Source organism: Triturus cristatus, chromosome 2_2, assembly GCF_964204655.1.
Source record: "Triturus cristatus chromosome 2_2, aTriCri1.1, whole genome shotgun sequence".
Lineage (NCBI taxonomy): Eukaryota > Metazoa > Chordata > Amphibia > Caudata > Salamandridae > Triturus > Triturus cristatus.
In genome coordinates, this window is record NC_140582.1 from 1,214,455,887 (window position 1) to 1,214,480,512 (window position 24,626).

Below are 24,626 nucleotides of genomic sequence, written 5' to 3' on the forward strand. Positions count from 1 at the left end.
CACAGACCCGCTCATTATTGTTCAAGTCTAAAACGCAAGGACCGCATGGATTAGATCAGTTCACTAAACACTAAAAGAGGCCTGCTTCAGAAGATCCCACTTCCTTTACCAAAACAAACCCCGTGCAGCAGCAGAGTCGGTGGCCAAAGGTAAGGAGCTACATTCCATGCACAAGGTCAGCCCATACTAATGCACAGATGTGCCCTTTGCCCTTTTGTATGCTGTAGCAGCTTGATACCTGTTCAGGAAGACGAAGAGCAGCCCCTGCTGGGTGAGCTTGCTGTTGCGCGACGTCAGGAAGAAGTAGACCTGAAAGGTGTACAACACCAGCCAGAACACTAGGAAAAGAAGGGGTACGGCCAAGTGGGTCCAGAGCATCATTCCCAAAGCTACCAGTCTGTACACTTCCAGCACCTGCATAGAGGACACCTTGGTTACACACCAGACCATACAAAGACACATCAGCCATAGAAAAACTACTTTCAGAGGAGCATGGTGTATGATGTAGCAAAGAGAGCATGGAGTGACCATCATAACTGTTAGCATGGCACAGAATGGAAGGCCTGGAATGGCATAATTAAACACAGCAGTAAGGAAGCAGAAAGATGGGCACAGAGCAGCACAGCCAACAATAAGTGGTGGTGAGCATGAAGCAGAGTGAAGCAGATGATGGCATGGTTGCTTATACAACTCTCAAAACCTAGTCCCACAAAGTGAGATGTTTGATTATTTGCTTGTTGTTACTATCTCTGCAAGCAACACGTTGGGAACTGCAGCCCAGTTCCACCTAAATAAGAGATACTATAAGTCCTTTTAGGTGTGTGGGGAAGGAAAGACATCAAGTCTTCCATGGGTGGGTATTCATGGCCACATTATTAACTATCCATATTTTATGCAGTCTGCACTCGACAACAATCTTCAAATTCAAAGAGATTCAAAAATGTTACTGAATAACAGCCTTCAATCTTAATATTAGAGTACCTCTTGTGCAGTTAAAAGGCCAGGCACCTGTGCTAGACACCGAGAAGGACAACCTGGAACACATGACAAATTTCTCCTTTCAAGAGAGGTAGGCAAGGGGCAATACAGGTCCAGACAGGCAGAGCCAGTAGGAACGCAGTAAACAAGCTCGAGAGTAAATGCCTTACCTGCTTCACCTCCCTGCATGCAGTCTTGGCAAGCTTCAACGGCACAAACAAGTTGGACGCCACCACATACAACACCTCCAGACTGGTGAGGATGGTGGCAAAGGTATTCACCACTGGGAGGGTTTGAAGTGGGATACCACAGAGACGAGCTATCAGCGGGAGCATGGGCGCTGCAAAGAGCCATGCATGTCTAGTCTTCATCAAGAGGCAGCAGAGTGTGCTCACGATCACCTGACCTGCAAACCAGGAAAAAGAAAAAGTATTATCAAAGTGTGTACACTCTTACTCGTAAAGAAAGCAGAACTCAAACAAGCCTTCTACGATTCATCCCTCAGGCCTGCATACAAGATGAGGCAGTTAAGAGAAACTGCTGGTGAGCAAAATGTATTATGCTCACGAGCGACGAGTTAAAATGCTGGAGAGCTGTAGAGGCTAAACAAAAAGGTTTTATTGTTCAGTGCCCTGTCAATTTTTTGACAAGATGCAAAATGACTAGCTATAGCATCAGAACATTAGGAAATCAACTAAGCAAGGAACTTGTGCGACTCAAGCCATCTTCATTCGTATATGGCCCCCGTGTGGAAAAGGCGACTGCTCAAGGCACATAATGACTGTAGGAAGTTGGTTCTTTATGGGATATAGCAACAATCTGATGTATCGTGTAAAGAGTCCAGGGGTTCCCTTATGAGTGGACAGGGTCTTGCTCTAGCAATCACAAGGCGAGCTATTAGGGGGTAGTGTGGTCGAGCAGCCTTAGGCTTGACTTAGAGGAGTGCAAGACATCTGCAAATACACACACTGATCAATAAAAGACACACGACACAAGAAAGAGATCTACATCAATTTATAAAAATAGCAAGCATCTTGGCATAGGTTTAGGCATCAGAGAGAAATCGTAAGTACGTTTTTAAATAGGAATTCTTTTCAGTTCAAAAAGTGGACACAGTGCAATTTTTGAGTTCTGCAATGTTATCCTATGGAAGGAAGAACAAATTCTGCAAGATACAGTACAGTGACTTATGGGACCCTTCTCCATGAGTTAAGGTAAGTGGGGGGCAAGGCAGCAGCAGCACAACACCACCAGCGGCATGAGGGCGGCCTGGAGCAGAGGGTGCAAACAACATCGGGTGTCCATTGTTATTCTATGGAGAACAGTCGCAGTAAAAAGAGGATGTGGGCCTTGACTGGGAGGCCAGCCGGGCTGAACTAACAGGGAGGGCTCAGGCCTCGCGATGCTCAGTTATGAGGGGACACCTTTGGTCCTCTTCTCCATGGCTCAGAGGGCGACGGGTGCAAGCGTGTCTATAGGTGTCAGACCTTTCCTTACCGAAGCAGTCGCGGTAGAGGGGGCCTGCGTACAGAGGCTTCAAGGAAAGTCGGAGTGTCTACGAGGTGTGAAACCACAATGGACTTGGGCTACGGAAGGCTAGTGGACCGGGTTGGCACGGTTGGCCCACTTAGACTGAGGGTTGGAGCAATGGTGGCTTCAGGTGTCGGGTTTTGGTGGTTCCGGAGGCCTCAGAGTCCTTTCTTTGGAGTTGCTGCAAGATGCACGGAGCAGTTCCGCTGTTTTAAAGGAGGTCTTAGTTCTTTATCGAAGGTAGGCAGTCATCCCAAGTTTCTGGAGTCAACAGTTGCAAGACAAGTCGACTTTGGATCAGTTTTCAATGAGGGACGCAGACAGGCTGGCAGGGCTGGTACCAGGTCAGCTGCTTCATCTCTCCTCTCTACTTTTCGCGGCTCTTCGGTGTCCTCTCTTCTTAGATCACCAGGATCTGCTTCTCCGGTGCCAGGCGCTCCCCTAAATACACACTTTTGCAGCTTCAGGGGAGTGTAGGGTAGTAGCCAATGGACAACTGACCACTGGGGTCACTACCATTGGATGATTCCTGAGCACCATACTACAGGGCAGAGGAGAAGGTTGTTTCATCATGTCTGGCCAAATAAGTTTTTGTTCTAGAGTTAGCACTGAATATGCAATCTTGCAAAAAGATGCAGGGAATAGCCCAAAATGCTGCCTTGTATTTCACTTCAAGAGAACAAGCCATTTGAACGACCCTTGTACTTTCCTTCCTGTAATTGCAGAGATATGTGTGCACCACTCCACCACCCACGAAAAATGAAACTTGACAATACAAAACACAAATAAAGGAGTTTATTACCCCGAGATATAGTCACAACAGAAACAAGAAGCTGTCTGAACAGCAAGGAGATGTCTCAAGAAAGAAAGAAGGAAAGAAAGAGAGACACACACACACACACACACACACACCAATGTTTGAAGAAGATTCGTAAAATCCTAGAAGTAACATCACATGGTTAATGAAGGTTAGCAATACTTGCAGCTGGAATGAAGTCCTTGTACAAAGCACACAAAACACATTTTAGACCCTTCACAAGTTGGCATTCACACGCATTTGAAAGAATTAGTTCTCATTTATAGAAATACTCGTAAATTTTAAAATATAGACCAAGGAATAATAAAAAAGCTAAGTAATATATCAAGAAAAAAGACAGTGAAATAAAACACAGCAAAAGCAGAAATCCACATTCGGTTCAAGATGGTCCTCTAACAGGTTAGGGCAATTAGAATGGAATGCTGCATCACCATTCTATATATACACCTTATTGGTACAGTCAAAAAATGTCAATTCCCATAACATGTTATCTCATCAGCAAAGTAGAACAAATGACAACTGTGTTGTTAGTGAATAACATGGAATGTCTAGGACAGTCTAAGGCATCCAAACAGCATCTACCGCCCAACTCAACCACCATAAATCAATCATCAAAATGTCATCATGCCCGTAAAGAACCTACTTCAAAGAACAAATTGTAACTTTCAATACAAGCGACAAATCAAGTTGCATCTGCAGTCTAATAAAAGGTCAACTGGATACCCAGTAACCAAAATCTAATGCAACACAATTAATATAAGCTAAACATCCATGATGCCACGGCTTTGGTGAACAGCCCATCCAAGCAATGGCAACCCATATAAAAAAAGATCTGAAAGCTAAAAAGGCCATATCCAAAGCCCATTTTCCCTCTCTCTCCCTCTGTGTGCTTATTATTGTACTTTTTTGAATAATCAAAAAAATTTGGTCTTCCAAAAATCTAAAGCCTGTATTCAGACCCAACGAGTTAAGCTATGAAAAGCATAATTACTGAGTGAGGGGGAATGGGGCTGGGCCAAATACAGCAGCACGTGCACTACAATTTGCAAAGTATTTACCTTCTTTTTTGGAGTGTAAAATGTCCTGGTCCCATTGCCCACCTGCCCCGCAAATGAGTGCATCTCACAAAGTGCACATACAAATGCAAACATACAGAAGATCTTCCCAATAAAATAATATACTTGTCAAGTCTTGATTTTTAGAAAGTCACTGAAATGCATGGGATTTCTTCTGCAGATGCCGGGCAATTCTGAGATGCCACCTCCAGTCAGCCTGGGGGCACATCCAGCAGGACCGGTCGCAATTTGTTCCCATGGGATTAAAGCAACATACCTTATCCAGCTAACTTTTTACATGCTTAATTTCTGGTGGGCCTCGCTCCACCAACCACGGCTACCAATGCCCAGCGATACCTTCCTGCTCTAATGGCAACCATCCTCCATCACCTTTGCCTAAAACAACTTGAGCAACTTGAGCAACTGGTTGTGCATCATCAAATTCATAGGACACTGACATTTGCTTTCTTTCCATCTATTCTTTAGCAAAGTCACACTTGGCAAACACCAGCTACATTCATACATACAGCCATGTGGCGTCCTACTATAGCTCTGCCTGCAGTCCCTACTTTCAGACCCCTTCCCTCCACTCTCGAAAAAATTAGAAATATTAAAATTTCATTTGATAATGTCCTTCATGCTTCTGTATAACTGTTTTGGAGCATGAGAAAGGACGGTCAAAAAATGTAGTTTTAACATAAAAGACAAAAAAACGTTGTCTACAACACACAGTTTTCAAATAAGTTTCAGGAATATATATGACACAAACACACTTTGACTAGAAGAACATATTTACAGGACAAATATGGAAGCAAAAAACAAAAATCTGAAGCATTGTGACTACTCCACCAAGAAAACTTTGGTAACATCCCCAATCTCTGCCACACTAAACTTTCAAATAATCTACACCTATCAAAAAGTAAAAACCGCAAACCCACAGTTTTGAGAAAGACCACTCCAACCGCTTGTGCTGACTCCTTACATTCCTCCCACCCACCACTGCGAAATGAGTTGCACTAGGGACCAATAATGTTCCTTCAAGTACTTCCCCCAATGATTGACCTTCATGCAAATTAATCTCAGCAACAACTACTGTCTAATGCACGCTAGACATCATCACCCTCCTGGACACAGTCAACATCCCCTGGAAATCAGGGTCAACATTAATGTCTCAATAAATCCCTCATTAACTATAGCAATCTCTCTGCATGTGGATATGCACAAAAATGAACACAAACCAACCCCAAAACAAGAGAAGAAGCCTCACAAAACTGAAGCTGCTACACTTTATATGCACAAATCTCATCACCACAATCAAAGCTGCTAACTCCAAAGCAGACATTCCAGGAGCCACCAAATAATTCAGGGCTCTTTTTAAAGTCGTCAATCACTAAATATCCCTGCATCTAGATCACCCAATACCTTACATACTCAGTCAATAACCTTTAATCAATTAATCAATTAAACAGTGGTTCTATGAAACAGTTGCATGAGGATGTCCACAAGAAACCAAACACTTCCCCTCCAGAGGAGTTGCATACGACTCTGCCAGTTTGCTTTTCCTAGGAATTGCTTGGAATTTCCCCCACACCTCTTGTAGGACTTGGCCTTTTTGGCTAAAGTTCCCTGAACTTTTTGCTTTCCCCCAACCGTTTTCCTGACAGAGTAGCCAATTTAGATGCTTTGGGTGCTTTGCCACTGCTGATCAGTGTCAAAGTACAAGGGTTCCCTGTTTAAAGTGTAATGGTAATTGGTTGGCCAGGATTGGTAGGTTTGCCTAAAGTCCCTAGTGATGTGCACTGTGTGTGCCAGGGCTACTAATGCAAAGGCGCACGGAGAAGGGAGCTCAGGCCTTCAATGTACGGCATGCGCACAGTTTGCTAACTTAGCATGTTGTCCTGACAAGTGCAACCACTTGTTAGGCCTTACTTTCCCTGTTTCATACATATTGGGCACCCCTGTGGTAGGTCCCAGGTAACCCCTGGGCAGGGTGCAGTGTAAGTAAAAGGCAGGACATATACCAAGGTGTGTGTTATGTCCTGACAGTGAAAAACACTCCATTTCGTTTAAAATGGAGAGGCGAAGTTTAGTGTGTATGAACTCACAGTGTCATAACACATCTTTCTGTGAAAGTGGTTTTGTCACTGTGTGTTCAGAAAGTGGCTGAGTTTTGTGCTTTAAGCATTTCTGTGCATCTCTGCTGAATGTTTATTGATTGTCTGGATCTGAGGGATGAGAAGAGCTGGGAGATGTCTTGACCCAGGGAGGGGTTGAGATGGCACCAGGCTGACCTGCATCTGAAGAGTAGGGGGAGGGTGGCGGGGGGGGGGAGGAGAAGCCCAGGAGGTGAAAAGGCCTGGGCTGGTGCTATAAAGCAATTGACCCATCTCCTGCTGAGTGATTAAGGATCCAGACCCCCAATATCAAAGGGAGAAAGGTGACACTGGGAGGGAGTCACCCAGAACTGATTTAGGGAGGGGTCAGGGTCCCCTGAGCACAACAAACTTCAAAGACATGAAGGGGTATAACTAAGAGAACTGAAACCCCTAGAATTTGGTGTAGTTTTGAATGGCAAAATGGACAGGTTGAGTCTGCAAAGGCTTTGACCTCTTTCGCGGTCAAGAAGAACCTCTGCCAAGGAAGACGTTGCTGAAGAGACTGCTGGATAGGACTGACCCTGGTTTCCTGATCTGGGGCTCGCCTGCAGTTTGTAGCTTTTACTAAGGAAGAGACTGAAGTGATATTGCAGTGGGTAGTGTCCCCCCCTTCTTGACATGACTGTGCTTTATGCTGTGTCCTGATCCCCAAGGGCCTGAGGTGAGCTGGCTCCCCGTTTGGAAACACAGGAACATAAAAGTTTCTGGAGAAGTCCCAAGCAACGCGATGTGCGCATGCTTTTGCAGCTTGAGACCCTCAGAAGTTGTGCCTTGTGAACGTGGGCACACCAGAGTAAACTGAGTCTCGGACGCGCAGGGTGCGTGTCGTGGTGAAGAGCGCCTGGTCATTGTGTGCACCAGAGAAGAGGCGAGTCTTGGACGCGCAGAGTGCGTGTCGAGGTGCAACCAGAGGCGCTGGTGAGGAGTGCCTGGGTAGCATGTGCACCGAAATCGAAGTAAGTCTCCAAAGTGCTGAGTGCAGGTCTCAGTGCCCGAGACCGCCGGAAGGAGGGTCAGGTCAATGGGCCCTCTGAGTGAAACAGTAGCGGACCGGCAGCCCCGGAGGAGCTGAGCCACCGGCCCGAGCTAGTCGTGCCCATTGACGGAGTTCTGGATCAAGGCCCAAGTCGCTGAAGGAGGAGAGGAGAGTAGTGTCCCCCCCCCCCCCTCCCCCCCAAGGTAACGTGGATCACCACCTGGGGTGGGGTGCGGGCCCGGAGGTGGACTCTCTCGGCCTCTAGCTTCTGTCAGCTGCACGAGAATGTTGCTTCGGCTCGGTTATTGGCCCGTGCTGGCCCAAGGGGGTGCAGTACTATCATTGATCCATGATCGGGGGAAAACTGTTAACGGAGCACCAAAACTGTTGTATTGCACTTTGCATTATTGCTGCTAACGAACTATCGAACGGTCGTATGACGCCCAACCTTATTTGTGCCTGACGAACTACATGCTTGGTGCGCTACACACTGCGTTATTTTTCCCTTGCAGAGTACATGATTGTAACATGGCGCATTGCATTATTTCTTCATTGCACAGTACATGATTGTAGCGTGACGCATTGCTTGGTTTCTTCCTTGCACAGGGCATGCTGGTAGTGATACGCATTGCATTATTCCTTCTATTGCAAAGTACATGACTGTGGCGCTACGTATGGCATGGTTTCTCTATAGTACAGGAGTATATTGTTACGCATTGCAGTATTTCTTTTCTTTTGCAACGTGTGTGATTCTAGCAATACGACCTACCTTACTTTTTGGGAACGGTTAGAAGTAAACTTAACTGTTGGTTAGAAGTGGTGGTTGGGATTAGAACCTAACAATCCACCGGAAGGAATACTGCCCATTATTATATGTTGGTTTTGTATTGTGCGGTCATATTGTATATCTTCTTAAATTAAGATTATACTTGTTTTATAAAAACTTGTGTGGAGTCTATTTGTGGTGACATCATTGGGTTGCTGCGAGTGTGGTTGCACATACTGTACACTCGTGCCTTGGAGATAATCCTGGCTGCTCATGCCAAGCTACTAAGGGGGTGAGCAGGGCTATCTCAGACGGTGTCCTTACTTAGCCTAACGTTGAAACGAGGGGTCCGGAACTCGCACCTGGCGACAGCGGTGTGGGACAGGGACTCCCGCCACCAGCATTTGGTGGCGGTGGTGAGGGATAAGGACCCCGACTTACAACACCTCTCCACACTCTTTCCAATGACGTGAAGACCCACTCCACAAGTCATGCTTAAGGCTCCAAAGTCCTTCTTTCCATACACTTGAGCAAGACTCCTTCAACTTTCGGCCAATACCTGCATAATTCTTTCTTAAAAAAGATGCACAAGATTCCTCCCACTTCAATCTCCAAGATCTTCAGAGAACCAAGCCAGCTTTCCTATGCAAACATATACCCAAGACGGACTCCCATTTTGCCCTGTCCATAGCCTGTATAGGACACCTCCCACAAGAACTTCTCGGACCGATCTTCAACTCAGCCGCACACCTCAAAAAGTCTAGACAATTTCGGACTGACAATACGTCAACGCACTAACGCACACCGCCGGACACACGCCTGACCCAGTTTTCAAGGTCAGCGCAGCCACACCACTCACCGGGACCAACCGCTATGGTCAGGTTCCAGAATAACATCCTACACAACAAAAAACAAACACCACCACAGGTCAGACCCACCGAAGCTGGAACATCATGGAAACAGACTGGTCACACACTCTACCTGAGAACCAGCTGATACACACCGGAAACCTAGCCAGAGACATCAACCACTACGGAAAACAGATCTCAGCCTGCACCCACCTAACATAACCACCAAGCAAGAGCTTGAAAGCAGACTAACTGGTACATAGAGGAACTCCAATCAACAATGAGATACTGCAAACAACTAGAACAAAAATGGAGGGTCAACCAGAATGAACTGGACAAGATTACCTACAGATCTGCACCACCCACTAACCAGAGAAACAAAGAAGGCCCTAGCAGAGTTCATAGAACTCAGCCCAACCGCAGCAAGGAGATCGTCGAAATCATCGAGGACTTCACCTCCCCAGTAGCCACCGCCTACATCACACCCACTCAAGTCCTATGTGACTTCAGTAACAAAATAGCAACTATCTACAACAATTTTGACCCTCAACCGAACACCAGCAGCCTTGCCACCAGCCATATCTTCCATCTAGACACAGAGAATGCCATGACCACATGGCACCCAATTACCACGGAGACATGGCTACCATCATGAGAACCATACACTCGGGGGCTCCGGTGGACCAGCACACCCACCACATCCACAAAATTGGGCCTTGCTGATCAGCAAAACACTCACCCGCATCCTAAACACCTCCATCGCCACTGCCACCTTCCCAGAAGCCTGGAAACATGCAGCAGTCAACGCACTCCTAAAGAAACCCTCTTCAAACTCCACACTACCGCTCGATCTTCCTCTTGCCGTACTCAGCTCAAGGTTACAGAAATGGCAATCAACAAGCGACTCACAGACTATCTCGAGGAACACCAGCTTTTAGACAGCACACAACACAGCACCAAGACAGCCCTTATCACAGCAAAAGAATACAGGAGGATGATCGACAGAGGGAAAACAGCTGCCTCCATACTGCTCAACCTCTCAGCAGCTTTCAACACGATCTCCCACTCTGCCCTGAACACAAGACTGTAAGAGAACGCCATCCAAGGACGCCCCCTCACCTGGATCTGCTCCTTCCTAACCGGTTGAACCCCTAAAAGTCCACATGCCACCTTACACTTTAGAAGCCAGGAGCCTCATCTGGAGTCCAAGGATCTTCACTAAGCCTGTCTTTGTTTAACATCTACATTACGTCACTGGCCATCCTTAGAACGCACTGAATCAACATACTCTCCTACACAGATGATACACAACTAATATTGTCCCTCACAAACAACATAACCAGAACAAGAATCGACTTCTCCGCCAGCATTACCGTAGTGGCCACCTGGATAAAGTCCAACTCCTTCAAGCTCACCTTGGACAAGACCGAAGCAGTGATTTTCAGTAAGACGACCTCGTTGTGGAACTCCGCATGGTGGCTGACAGACTTAGGTCCCACACCATCCCCTACGACCCAGGCAAGAAACAAGCTCGACATGATGACCTACATCATCTCAGTCACCACAACTTGAACATGCCATGAAAAATCTTCAAGTGGCGACCAAATGAAATGAAGTGAAAAATTACTTTTATATGATTTAATCATAAAGGCGTGGCACATCCACCAATATGCATAAAATACACAAGCAATTACATCAATACTTTAAATACATTAACACGAATCTCATTAATATTTTGCATTACATTAATTAACACGAATCTCATTAATATTTTGCATTAAAACAAGTTAAGGAATATATTGGGTCCTAGTAAGACTAATACCGTTGGTAAATCCAGTAATTTCTCCAAGTGCGTAGTGCTGTAAGCAAATGGACTGCAAAAATGTTCAATTGGACTTTATCTAAAGTGAAGACTAGTACCATTGGTAATTTCCTATTATTTCTCCAAGGTAAAGTGTGTGCTGCTGTAAGTAAAAGGACTACTAAATGATCAATTGTACTTTATCACCTTGCATTCCCAGCCGGTTCGAGATGTCTATCGCTCTTTTCTAATTCCTTTGCCTCTATACTCAAAGTTTACTGCCTTGCATGCCAATTGCACTGTCGAGCCTCCTAGGCATTTTATCATGGCGGATCTGCAAGTCCTTTTTTCATTAGTGGCCGCAGGAGGGCCTTCCGTATGTGTAGTAATGCCGGACAAATACATAGTAGGTGGAGTAGTGACTTTTCTCCTTGGCCACAAAGGCGGCAATCCATTGTGAGCCATCCCCGTTTCCATTTTGGAGTAAGATCTTTTGATGAATAAACACCCAGTCTCAGTAAAATCAGTTTCCGCTTCTTTTGGTTTGCGAAATGTTCTGTTAGGTATGGTTGGGGTTTTAGCATTTTATATGTTGGCATTACCATCCAGGCATTGGTTTTTGAAGTCAAGGAGGCTTGGTCTATTACCTGAGATTGTAACTTGATGGTTTTGTTAACTATTTGTTTGAATTCAGGATAAGACGATATTGTATTCCAAGCGTCCTCTAGTTTTAGAGCTGCAAAGAATTGTTTTAAGGAAAAGCAGACTGTTAATCGATTTGGATTGCTTTTCAACCTCCAGCCAGCAGTAGTGTGCTAAAGAGTCTTCCTCCGCTGCCCTCATCCTCCAATAGTATTTGGCAAGGGCCCCGTGTCTTGTTGAAATCTTTTTTTAACCCGAATTCCAGTCTGATCAAGGCTTGAGGAATATTTTTTTTTAACACACTTTATTAATGACTTCAACAGTTATGGAATGCAATGTTCATCCTACAGAGGCAGTCTTGTTTTTATAGGAAATTACGTTATACACATTACATGTAACTTCTGTATGTGTCATTACTTGAAAGATAAAGATCGAGGACAATGATCTCCAGTGGCGTCGCAAATACCAATACAGTAGAGTCAGATTACGTAAAGACAATATAAAACAATTATAGTCCAATTAAAAAGAAAAACCTATTTAACCATGCCCCCCTCCCTCCCTAGTCCACCCACTCCCCACTCCTGGTCAGTCTTATTTCGGTTTTCATAACAATCAATCTATGACGTTAAGGTATAGAAATCGAAGGGCTGAAGTGTCCTTGGGTTAGAAAGCATGTGTCTGGGTCTCGAAACCTATAGGGTTGGGGTATTCTGTGGGGGTAATAAGTCGAGTGATTCTAGTTTAAGCAGCATAGCCTCCCAGTCCATCGAGATGGGCTGCTTCCTGAGCCCCCTCTCCTCCTCTCTGCGAAGAGCTGCACTCTCTGCCCTCTCCCACTGAAGCATGTCAGCCTGCCACGTGCCACGTGGACGCCGCGGGACCTCTTGGGGACTTCCATCGCATGGTAAGGGCTCTCACTGCCAAGATAAGGGCCAGGTCTAAAAAGTTTAACTGTACTTTCTGCACCTTCGTGCGTCTGCGGAGGCCTGTGAGACAATGTAGTGCGTCGTCCGGGATAGGGATTTGTGTGACTTCACTCAGAGCGCAATGGACTCCTACCCAGTAGTCACTAAGGCAGGGACAGGACCACAGCATATGGAGGAAGTCTGCCTCATCTCCCTTACAGCGGGGGCAATGATGCGGGGATTCTGGAAACATGCGATGAATCCTCCCAGGGGTAAGGTATGCTCTATGGAGGATCATCATCTGAATAAACTTCAGTCTCGCGTTACGTGATACTTTTTGGGGTGTTCAATCATACATTCCCAGGCTTTATCAGTAAGTTCAATATTGGAGTCCTCGGACCAGCGCGCCCTAAGGGCCGCGAGTGTGAGGCTTGTGGAATATAGCGCGGAATTAAAAATAGATTCTTAAAGAGGCTGGTTTGCGCGGTGTTTAAGGCCGATGCGTCCTTTGTACTTAGAAGTTCAGATCCATATGTAATTGATGGCAAGAATTTTGCTGCCACAACTGTTAATAAATGGGTTGTTGACATGTCGCTCAGTTCTTTTTATGCAAGATTTTAAATGCAAATAGTAGCTCTTTTGCTTTGACTTTCCCTAGTTCTGGGTGTTGCTTGAAATTGAGATGTTGATCCAGCAGTACACCCAGAAATTTGTATGTTCCCACCCGGTCCAGGGCGTCACTGTTTATCGTCCAGGTAAATTTTGGTTGTTTTTTTTGTGAGCTTAAAAAACACAACCTTTATTTTTCGAAGATTTATGACTAGTTGGACTGAAGCGGTGTATAGTGCTAGTTGATTTATCAAGCGTTGTAGTCCTATAGGCGTTTGAGAGAGCAACACGATGTCAGCATATTGCAGGCTTGTTGTTCGGACGTTGCCCAATTTGGGGGGGGGGTGGGTCCCCTTGTGTTAGACGAAGGTTGTTATCTAGGTCGGCTAATGTTGAATAAACACGGGGCCAAGACGCACCCCTGTTTTAAGCCGTTTACGTCATGATTTTGTTTGTTAGGCTTCGACCGTCCCCCATTTTTATTTGGACCCATGTTTTTGAGTGGAGATTGATGATTGCGTCTAAAGATTTTGTGGGGGGTTTCACCCAAGACTTCATTTTAGCCCATAGCATGGATCTTGGGACCTTGTTAAAAGCTGCTTTGAGGTCTACAAAGCAGGTGTACAAAACTTTTGAATTCCAAAAAAGTTGTCAGGACAAGTCAAAATAGTCAGGTTATTCGGAAAAAATTCCAGTACGCTGGGTTCATAGTGATAATTGTTTATATAGAAGTGTTGGGACTCATTTCAAGGATTCGGAGTTGGATTGCAAAAAAGTGAAAAACAGCCAACACGTGTTTCGCCCCTTTACATGGCCATCCGGCCTGGGGCTTCTTCAGGGCTGTACATTTAAACATGATGATTGGACATGTGGGGCCAGAGCAAAGGACCACATAACCACAGACAAAGACTCGCAACAAGAAAAGATGAAAATTAAAAATTAAGTAGAAACCAGAGACACAAACAGACATTTATATGGCATGCAGATGTAATAGTGTCACCAGACACATTGGGGGACCATTATAGGACAACAAATCATACAGAAGTAAATACGAGCAATTTGAATGCATATATAACATGTGTATTCCAATCCAAAATAAAGTATAGAAGATATTGGTGAAGATTAGAAAAGGTAAAAGGAAAAAGAAAGTATCAAATCATCACATTAAGAGATACAAGGAAAAGAAAAAAAAAAGACAATAAATGATACAACAGGAAAGATACAGGGGAAGGGGAGCAGGACGGGAGAAGAGACCGAACAGAAAGATCAGCAAGATATTAAAAAACGTGAAGTAGCGAGGAAATAATTTGTCATTTTAATCAAAATAGGAAATACGCATTAGATCATATTAGATTTGTGTGTGTTATATATGTTCAGACAGGGTAAAAACAAAAGGGTATTTGTATTTGAGGTTGTTGCATTTTTTTTTTTTTAACGAGCCGTATGCAGGTAGTTGAAAGAATTATGCCATAGTGCATGAAGAATGTTATGGGTGTTATCATCGCGGGCAGTTGAAGAAAAAGGGTGACAACGCAAGATAGAAGTTAAATAAACGATGGAAAGTAGGATATTAGACATCACAGTGAAATGAATCAGTAATTTAGATGCAGATAATCAAGCAAAATTTCGTCATCAGGGAAGGCAGCATGTAAACAGGAGTAAGGCAGGTAAAATATGCACTGTGACAAACAATTTACCAGTGTTAACAATGTAAGGTAATGTAAATATTTACATGGCAAGTTGGAGATTCATGTTTCATGGTAGAGTTCCGATCGGGGAAAGAAACGACATGTAACTGGATTAGTCCGGGGACAACAAGATCGGATGACAATTCTGTGCCATGCGAGTAGTGCATGGTGGGACTATTCAATCCGTGTAGAATACGGCCTCGCACCCTCCCCATTGGGGGTTGTGTGGGTCTTATACCCTTGGTCGATCTAGGGAAAATTACGGATAGGAAAGTAAACGTCTATAGTTGGGAAATGATATGGTTTACGACAGGGTTGACGGGGGGATCCATAGAGGAGCTTTCCTATAAAATCTCGGGCATAATGCCCAGTGTTCGGTCGTTATTCGTGAGCGGCATCGGCGCCTAGCATCGCGGTCTGTGACCTTAAGTAAGATGTCAACGCGTATTAGTTCCGGGTCAAGGTGTCAGGTTCCTGTCTGGTTCCCAGTGGGTGGGCCATATTGGAGTGGTGGATGAAGCTAGTGGTGTAAACAGGTAAGTCACACATAAGAGCTATAGAAATTAACAACTAGATATTTAGCCCTATGGGCGGTAGGTAATTAGTAGAAATTATTACGTGAGCACTGTTCTTATTAAAGAGACCTATTGGAAAATACATGTCAAAACTAGCACGTCGGCCAGATTTCCTGAATTCGGGTGCCATCTTTGTATGGTGGTTTGTGCAGGAGGTGCGACTGGCGAGTATCGTAGTGACATTCTAAACCATCTGAGCCAAGTGCAGGCCCCGTTATAGAACAACGGAACTATATTTGTGAAAGGTATAAGAAGAGACAGGTCATTCAAGCTTAAGGCCCGGGGCTCTAGTTGGACTCGAGTCCCATCGGGCATGGATCTGAAAGGCATATGTGGTGTTTCCATTCGAAGGATTTATATTCCTGTATGACACAATTATAGGCAAGATGGTGGGGAGAGAGGAGGTGAGAGCATGTTGTTAAACTCCTCCCATTGGGCCATTCATAGCTGACACGTACAGAGTTATGGGAGCAATATTTGGCACATGGATTAGTCATCTCCCAGCCATACGTGCATTTCTGCATCTTTATTCAGTCCCAGTGTCACTGTCTTGAACCTGAGAATAAGTACGCTTTCTCTTTTTCTTAGTTTCAGTTCGCGATCTCCCTTCCTATTTTTGCTGGACGAACTACTTCCAGACCAAAGAAGGTGAAGTCTTTCTTGTGTGGATGTTTGAGATTAAAATGTTCTGTAAGCGGATGACCAGTGTTATACTTATGTATGTTCCGGTAGTGTTCTTGTATCCGAATCCACAGTGGCCGGATTGTACTCCCAATGTATGGGCGATTGCAGGGACAAAAGATTACATACAATTTGAATTTGCTGTTGCAATCAATCCATTCCGTGATCGTAAATCGTTTTACTAGAGGCATCGGTAGTTTAGTGGTTTTGCTAATGCTCAGTTTGCTTATGCTTCAGTTCCTGCCTGTGTGGAAGCCAGGCGGTCTGTCCAGGAATGTAGTGGTGGGCTTCCTTCTATCTTGAAAATCCGATTTACATAACATACTTGATTGGGTGCTCTTCTAAAAGTCATTTCCGGATAGTTTTTGAGATGGTCATTTAGGCTTGGTGTATGTTGTAAAAGATGTAAATGGCGTTTCAGTGTTTGTCTTATATGGTGATGTCCATTGTGGTAGTTTGTAATGAAGCGGATCACAGTATTGCCCTCCTGCTTTCTCTTTGGTTGTAAGATGTTCTTCTGTTCAATTTGAGATACTGAGGTAAGTGTATTGATCAGTATGTTGTGATTATATCCTCGTTGTTCGTCGTGATATTGTTTCCTTTCCTGACATGTCAGATACAGGAAATTGATCACCTTCGTGCATCTTCTTGAACCGGTTTTTGAGTGATCTGTAGATGGTAGTCTTGAGGGTCGGTCACTGATGTCTCAAGTGAGCATAAATGAGAATTACGTTCGGACTGTTTGATTTGAAGGTGAGGGCGATTTATAAGTTTAGGTGTATAGGTCATAGGCTCTATTCTTTGATTACTTCTGGATGCTGGGAGTTCAATCCCGGAAAGTTGGTTGTCCGTGTCCCTTTGTTTAAGGTGGTCGTGTTGATACTGGTCTCCTTCGATGTTTTGTTTTTGACGGGGGCCCCTGAAACTGTGCGACTATTAAATGTGGCATCTATGTGTGCTCTCCACATGTGTTCCGTTATATCAGAATTAAAGTGCTTCTTTTTTTCTTTCGATAATTGTTTTGAATTTTGTTGCTAAGTGGTGACCAGATAGCAACAGAATAACAGTCACACATGCCCTCATAACCAGCTGACTATGGCAACACACTATACACTGGAATCACCAAACAATTCCTGAACAGACTGTAAACTGCCCAGAATGCAGTGGCCAGACTCATCCATGACCTACCGCACAGCAGGTTTATGTTTAGTGACGCACATGGCTACCCGAAGGCTTTTCCGCGCTGGTGAGTACTGTGCTGAGAGGAAGGACTTTGGCACGTTAAATGAGAAACAGCCATGTCTTAAGTTTCTTCCTGAAGGAAAGTTCATTTTCCAGTGCTCTGAGACTGGGTGGAAAACTTCGGTACTACGTGTGCAAATGATCTTCCTCCCCATCTCATCCTTTTTACCCTGGTTGTACTGAGGAAACGGAGATGCGAGGAGGATATCAGGTGTCTAATTGGAGCATAAGCAGTTACCAACTCTCTGAGCTTTACAGGGCCCTTGTTATTTATGGCCCTATGAGCAATACAGAGGGATTTAAACTTAATCCTTGCCTCAACTGGGAGCCAATGCAGCTGTTTGAGGGGTTCTCTTGCGGAGACATAACTAGGGACCTTTAGAACGAGCCTTGCTGATGCATTTTGCACAGTCTGAAGTCTCTTTATTACGTATTTGGGTGCGCCCACATAAAGTGAGTTGCTACAATCCAGACGGGAAACTATGTGGGATTGAATGACCGTTTTCCTTAGATGCCTTGGGATACTACCAGTATCTTCCTGAGCATTTGGCGAAAAGAGAAACAGATGCCAGACAATTTATTCGCTTGGTGGTCCATTACTAGCAAATTGTCCAACCAGATTCCCAATTTATTTATCACCGGTTTGGGAACGGGGGTGGGGGCCTTGTCAACAGGCCAGCTGATCAGAGGTCTGTGTATGGCCTGGTTTCCAAGGATCATTAATTCCGTCTTATCACCATTCAGCTTTAGGCAGAAGATCTGTGGTGTCCCTCAGTGATCGTCTCTCAGCCCCAAGTTGTTCAATATATATGTGCGCCAGCTTGCCACCTTAGTGCAGGACTTCAACCTGTCAGCGGTCTCCTATGCAGATGACACCCACCTGGTTATTTCTCTTACAGAAGGCCCTAATCCAGGAAATAAACATTTGGTATCCTGTTTGGATAAACTGTGCTGCTGGATGTCAAGCTGCCACCTTAAGCTGAATGGTGATAAGACGGAATTAATGATCCTTTGAAACCAGGCCATACACAGACCTCTGATCAGCTGGCCTGTTGACATGGCCCCCGTCTCATTACACCACGCCTTAGGAAACTCCATTGGCTCCCCATACACAAAACGCACTCATTCAAAATTCTTCACACATACAAAGCACTAAACAAAATAGTCCTGCCTACCTCAACAGCCATTTACACTTCCACTAACCATTCAGACACCTCTGCTCAGCCAGAATCCAACTGTCACACATACTCCGCATACACAAAAGGAGAGCAGGAGGTCGCACATTCTCATACCTCTAACCCAAAGCAAGTAACGACCTCCCACATCACATGAGAGTCTCTTCATCACTTCTTGAGTTCCACAAGAAGCTGAAGACCTAGCTTATCAAATCTCCAAGGAGATCACCGCCTACCCACCTTCAAGGCGCCTGAATACCCTCACGGGTGATTAGCGCACCATAAACAATCTGTAAAACATACCAACTTGCATAAAACGCTTCTTCTTCCCTTGCCCAACTCTCCACAATTAATGTTCCAAGATTGACACAGGCTTTCTGCCATTTCACACATGCACCATCTGACAATTCTACGTCACATTCCCATGAGGCACAGAAACCCATGTGCTTCCATTCCTCACACTCTCCATAGGATTACCCCCTCTTCACTTTGTTATAACTAAACCTTAAGGGGTACAAGACAGAAGTTGTGCTGGATCGGCAACCACCCTCACCTATGGGGTCCTCATCTGTGGCCATCAACTAGGAGTATCACTCCTTCACCTGTTCATGTGGTAAAAATATCTGGGAGTATGGCTCAATGATAAGTTGTCCATGAGCCATAAGATCATTAAAGTAGCTGCCACTTGTTTTGGCATCCTAAAGTGGTTAAGGAACATCTTTATATGCCTCCTGGTCCACGCTAAAAGAACTGTAGTCCAGGCTCAGGTAATCACCAGACTGGACTACAGTAATGTCTTATACTGAGGTGCTGCAAAATTGCCTCTTCAACGGCTTCAGACAGTACAAAATGCGGCAGCTCTGCTTCTTCGCCCACACAGACTCACCTCATCAGCCAGTATGTTAAATACTCTTAATTGGATGCCAACTGAATGTTTGGTTCAATTCAAAGTCTAATGCTATATGAATAAGTGTCTTTCCAACACAGGGCCGAAGTATCTGAGATCATTGGTGTCTTGGTATAGACCCAAAATCTCGCTCTGCTCTAGCCATCAGGACCTGGCAGTGGTTCCTAGAATCAAGAGAACCCGTTAAGTTGGTTTGGCATTTGCGTATCTGGGTCCAAAGTTGTAGAATACCTTGCCACAAATCACTGAAGAGTCTTCAAACTGCTCAAAGCTTTCTGAAAATTGCTCAAAACATGGATGTTTCCACCTCTTCTTTAGCAGTTATCCTTGGCTCTCGGAAATGCTGGCTGCCTTTGTTTAGTGAGGAGGTTAGCACTGGGAAACCTTTTCAGGTAGCCATGCGCTCTACAAATCATGTAAATAAATTAAATTAATTAGGACTGCACACCTTTCTTTTTGCTGTAATGTTTTGCATAAAACTATACCAATATCCTTGCCTGTTATCTTATCTCAGAATTTTGACACCTAAACTAAATAGATTTGTTTGCTCAGCAGGCGAGTTTTATATTGTGTAGTTTTTGATCACACTATAGTAAAAGCTATCTTACATTTGAACATTCGATTAAACTATCATTCTTTTTTACGGATCCCTTCAAACGAAGAACAGAATACTTTGCTGCCAATATGAGAATTCCAGTTATTACACAAAGCCCCCTTGGTCGTCATCTCACCTGTCAGTGCTGTGAGGATGCGGTGAAGTGCGATGGTATCACTGTATACAGCCCCATAATACTCGGACTCCATTTCTTGCCTGATGTAATCCCTAAATAGGTGGAAGGAAAAACAGACGGTTACCATGGAGAAATGCGGAGCAAAGGTCTAATATAGCTTAAAAATATATACTTTCTTTACTTACCAGCAACGCAAAGCAAAAGATACAGGCCAACTCACAAAAGAATGTGTATGTACGGGAAATAGCACTCCATTAGTACTACTTTATGTACACGCAAAGGCTGTTCACAAATTTCCACCAAGAGATCTACACCCAAGCCTCCTATTCACAATCTCTTTCCAGAGACCTACACCGGTCCTAACTCTTAAGGGCAGATTTCTCTGTCATGAGTGTAGAGAAATTCAAGCATTGAGAAACCTTTTTGTAGTAAATGTGAGAGGGACAAGTGTGAGTTGCTGGAAACTGGGGACTAGATACTAGTACATAGGTGTGGTTTAAGGAGATTGAAGGAGGGGATTCTGGAGGCAATGCAAATATTAAAAGACACCCACAAAAGATTAAGGCAATTGCCATTCATGAAAATTACACCTTCATCTACTACAGAAGCACTACTGATAAAATAGGCTCAAATGTACCCCCCTCAAGCCTTTGAGTCCATCAAGTACCACACATGGTACTTGGTACTGATTGCTTTCCCAGTCCTGAGGCGAAAAGCCGGGAGCTGGAGGTACGAGGACCTTGCTGAAATTGCTTTTTAAAATCACAACTGCTTTTAATTCTTGTAACATTGTGTGGTGTCACTTACTCTCTCTCTGTGTTTGCAAAGCGCCACTACCTGACATCTTCTGCAGCGCACAGACGATCTTGTCTCTGCTCGCGCTTGGCATTTCTCGAGCGGCCGCCATCAGCACAGGCGTGCGCCCCCTACAGGCCACGCCCTCTACAGGCCACGCCCCCTTTTACCCTTCCTACTTAAGCGCTGAATCGCTAGCGCTGGGTAGATTGCTTTCCCAGTCCTGAGGCGAAAAGCCGGGAGCTGGAGGTACGAGGACCTTGCTGAAATTGCTTTTTAAAATCACAACTGCTTTTAATTCTTGTAACATTGTGTGGTGTCACTTACTCTCTCTCTGTGTTTGCAAAGCGCCACTACCTGACATCTTCTGCAGCGCACAGACGATCTGGTCTCTGCTCGCGCTTGGCATTTCTCGAGCGGCCGCCATCAGCACAGGCGTGCACGCTGACAACGCCCCCTACAGGCCACGCCCTCTACAGGCCACGCCCCCTTTTACCCTTCCTACTTAAGCGCTGAATCGCTAGCGCTGGGTAGATTGCTTTCCCAGTCCTGAGGCGAAAAGCCGGGAGCTGGAGGTACGAGGACCTTGCTGAAATTGCTTTTTAAAATCACAACTGCTTTTAATTCTTGTAACATTGTGTGGTGTCACTTACTCTCTCTCTGTGTTTGCAAAGCGCCACTACCTGACATCTTCTGCAGCGCACAGACGATCTTGTCTCTGCTCGCGCTTGGCATTTCTCGAGCGGCCGCCATCAGCACAGGCGTGCGCGCTGACAACGCCTCCTACAGGCCACGCCCCCTTTTACCCTTCCTACTTAAGCGCTGAATCGCTAGCGCTGGGTAGATTGCTTTCCCAGTCCTGAGGCGAAAAGCCGGGAGCTGGAGGTACGAGGACCTTGCTGAAATTGCTTTTTAAAATCACAACTGCTTTTAATTCTTGTAACATTGTGTGGTGTCACTTACTCTCTCTCTCTGTGTTTGCAAAGCGCCACTACCTGACATCTTCTGCAGCGCACAGACGATCTTGTCTCTGCTCGCGCTTGGCATTTCTCGAGCGGCCGCCATCAGCACAGGCGTGCGCGCTGACAACGCCCCCTACAGGCCACGCCCCCTACTGTTATACAAATGTGCATGCACAGGAAGCGCAGCGGACGAGCGCAGCGGGAGCGCCGTTTGCGCGCCGAAGGCGTGCCTAAGGCAAGCCCGTCTGCGCCCGTCCGCGACTGTCCGGGGCTAGGGGCGTGTCACTCTGCCCCGCTCACCACCTATTCCCCGGACCAACTACACAAGCTCCAGGGACCCTGGCCCATCGCTACCTCCGCCTGTTCCCGCATCCTCTCTCTTGGTCTTTCTCCTGCCGCTCCTTCCCACATCCCCCTTCCCACAGTTGACCCCTCTCTCTCGTCCAGTAGCATCACCCCTCCCACTACCCCTAAATCCCTCACGGTGTTCTATCTCAACACTCGGTCAGCAGTCGCCCATGCACACAAACTCTCAGTCCTGCTGGATCTTCAAGCCCCTGATCTTCTTTTCCTAACGGAGACCTGGTTCAGCGACGACTCCCTCCCCGCCCTATTAGCCACTTTACCGGCCTCCTACTACGCCCTTCGGGCTGATCGCCCTCCCGGCAGAGCTGGAGGCGGCGTGGCGGTCATCGCATGCACCGATCTCCCCTTTCAAATTCTGTCCCTGCCTGATATCGCGACCACCGAATACTTGGTTATTCGCACTACCTCCATTACTCCCCCTCTGACCTGTTTTCTCACCTACCGTCCTCCTCAATCCCCTTTACAGTTCCTTTCTGACTTCTTGGAAGTCCTGGCTACCATTACAGTTAATAACTCTTCTATCCTACTCCTAGGCGACTTCAACTTCTGGCCTTCCGACCCAGCTGAATGTTCGTCCTCTAAGGAATTCTCTGAAACCCTCCAATCCCTCAACTTCACTCCCCATGTCCACTCCCCACCCACATCAAGGGTCACACGCTTGACCAGATCTGGTCCCTAAACTGTCCCGTGGAATCCCTCTCTATTTCGCCTTGCACTTGGTCCGACCACCACCTTATCTCTTTTTCCCTACCCATTCACCCCCCAGCCAAACCCCCTCGCCCCAAAAACATCTGGGTTCGAGCATGGGGCCGTGTCAACCCGGAAGACCTCTCCTCCCTTCTTTTCACTTCCCTCCCTTCCCCGCAGGGCCTCTCTACTCTCTCCCAGGTTGAGGCCATAGATCAGTGGCTCTCCGCTGGCAGTGACTCTGTTGCCCCGCTCAAACGTATTACTTCCAAGCGTGACAAGGATGCCAACCGGTGGTTTAACGCAGAGCTTAAGGCCACCAAACTTACTGTACGCCGCGCGGAGCGGGCTTGGAGGAGAAGTTATTGCCCCACTTTAAGACTGGAGTATACCAACATCCTTACCCAGTACAAAAAAGACATCTTGGTGGCCAAAACCGCCTACTTCTCCTCCAAAATCCTTGCTGCAGAAAACCAGCCTAAGGAGATTTTCACGATTGTCCATAACCTGGCGTTCTCTGACAGAACAACTTTGAAGCCCGCCCCCTCCGGGGAACTCTGCCACTCCCTCAACAACTACTTCATCCATAAAATTTCTACTATTAAAGCTAACATCCCGCCCCCTTCTCCCTCCTTTGTTGACCCCCAATGCCCCCCTCCCAAGGGACAACTCACTGCCCTCCCCCCCATATCTAAGGAAGCCCTGTCTTCCTTGGTACCTTTGGTTAAATCTGGCTCTCCACTCGACCCCTGTCCTGCTCACATTCTCCGTCACATCTTTGTTTCCTGTCCGGATCCTCCCCTTCACCTCCTTAACAGTTCTATGGCTAAAGGTGTGGTTCCTTCCCCCTTGAAGTCTGCGGTTATTGTGCCGATTCTAAAAAAACCTGGGGCAGACCCCTCTGTCCCTGCCAATTTCCGCCCCATCTCCCTCTTACCTTTTCTGGCAAAGGTGCTCGAGCGCCATGTCACCGGCGCTTTGAGCTCCTTTGCAGAGACTCATGGAGCTCTCGCTCCCCGCCAGGCCGGCTTCCGCCCCGCACACTCCACGGAGTCCGTTGTTATTTCGGTCTTGGACAACCTCAGGGAGGGTATGGATGCTAACCGGCGCCAGGCCCTTGTGCTCCTCGATCTCTCAGCCGCCTTTGACACGGTGGATCATACCATCTTGCTTTCCCGTGTCAGGGCGGCCGGGATCGGAGGGACCGCCTTGGTCTGGCTATCATCCTCCCTGAGCGACCGCACCTAGGCCGTTCGCCTGGGTGATTTTACAGCGGACGTCCGAAAAGTCCAGTGCGGGGATCCCCAAGGCTCCTCCCTTGACCCCCTCTTGTTCAATCTCTATATTGCCCCTCTTATCTTTTCTCTTCAACAAATGGAGGTCGCCATATTTAATTATGCGGATGACCTCCAGCTCGTCTTCAACATTTCCTCTTCCCCCTCTTCTGTCCTTAATTTTCAATCTGTCATGCTCCACATCCGGGACTGGATGAACCACAATCACCTTAAACTCAACCCCGACAAGACCGAGCTGGTGTTGATGGGTGGTTCATCCAGCCCCTGGTCCCCTCTCTTTTGGCCCCCTTCTCTTGGCCCCTCTCCGGAACCCTCTACCTCTGTTAAAACCCTCGGCATAAAACTCAATTCTCAACTCACCCTTCACTCCCAGGTTAGCTCTGTGGTATCTTCCTCTTTCCTTTCACTGCGCACTATACGCAGGGTGTCTCGTTTCTTC

At 46.1% G+C, this 24,626-nt stretch overlaps 1 protein-coding gene across 1 annotated transcript in view; it reads right to left on the minus strand.

Moving 5' to 3' along the window:
* The window catches only part of LOC146863414 (RING finger protein 145-like), a 65,516-nt gene that overhangs the window by 24,574 nt on the left and 16,316 nt on the right, over nt 1-24,626 (minus strand). Inside the window, exons 3-5 of the mRNA XM_085642846.1 lie at nt 20,083-20,174; nt 1,149-1,384; nt 239-414 (exon numbers count right to left, since the gene is read on the minus strand). Coding sequence (XP_085498972.1) covers nt 239-414; nt 1,149-1,384; nt 20,083-20,174 — 504 coding nt within the window. The remainder of the gene's footprint in view (nt 1-238; nt 415-1,148; nt 1,385-20,082; nt 20,175-24,626) is intronic.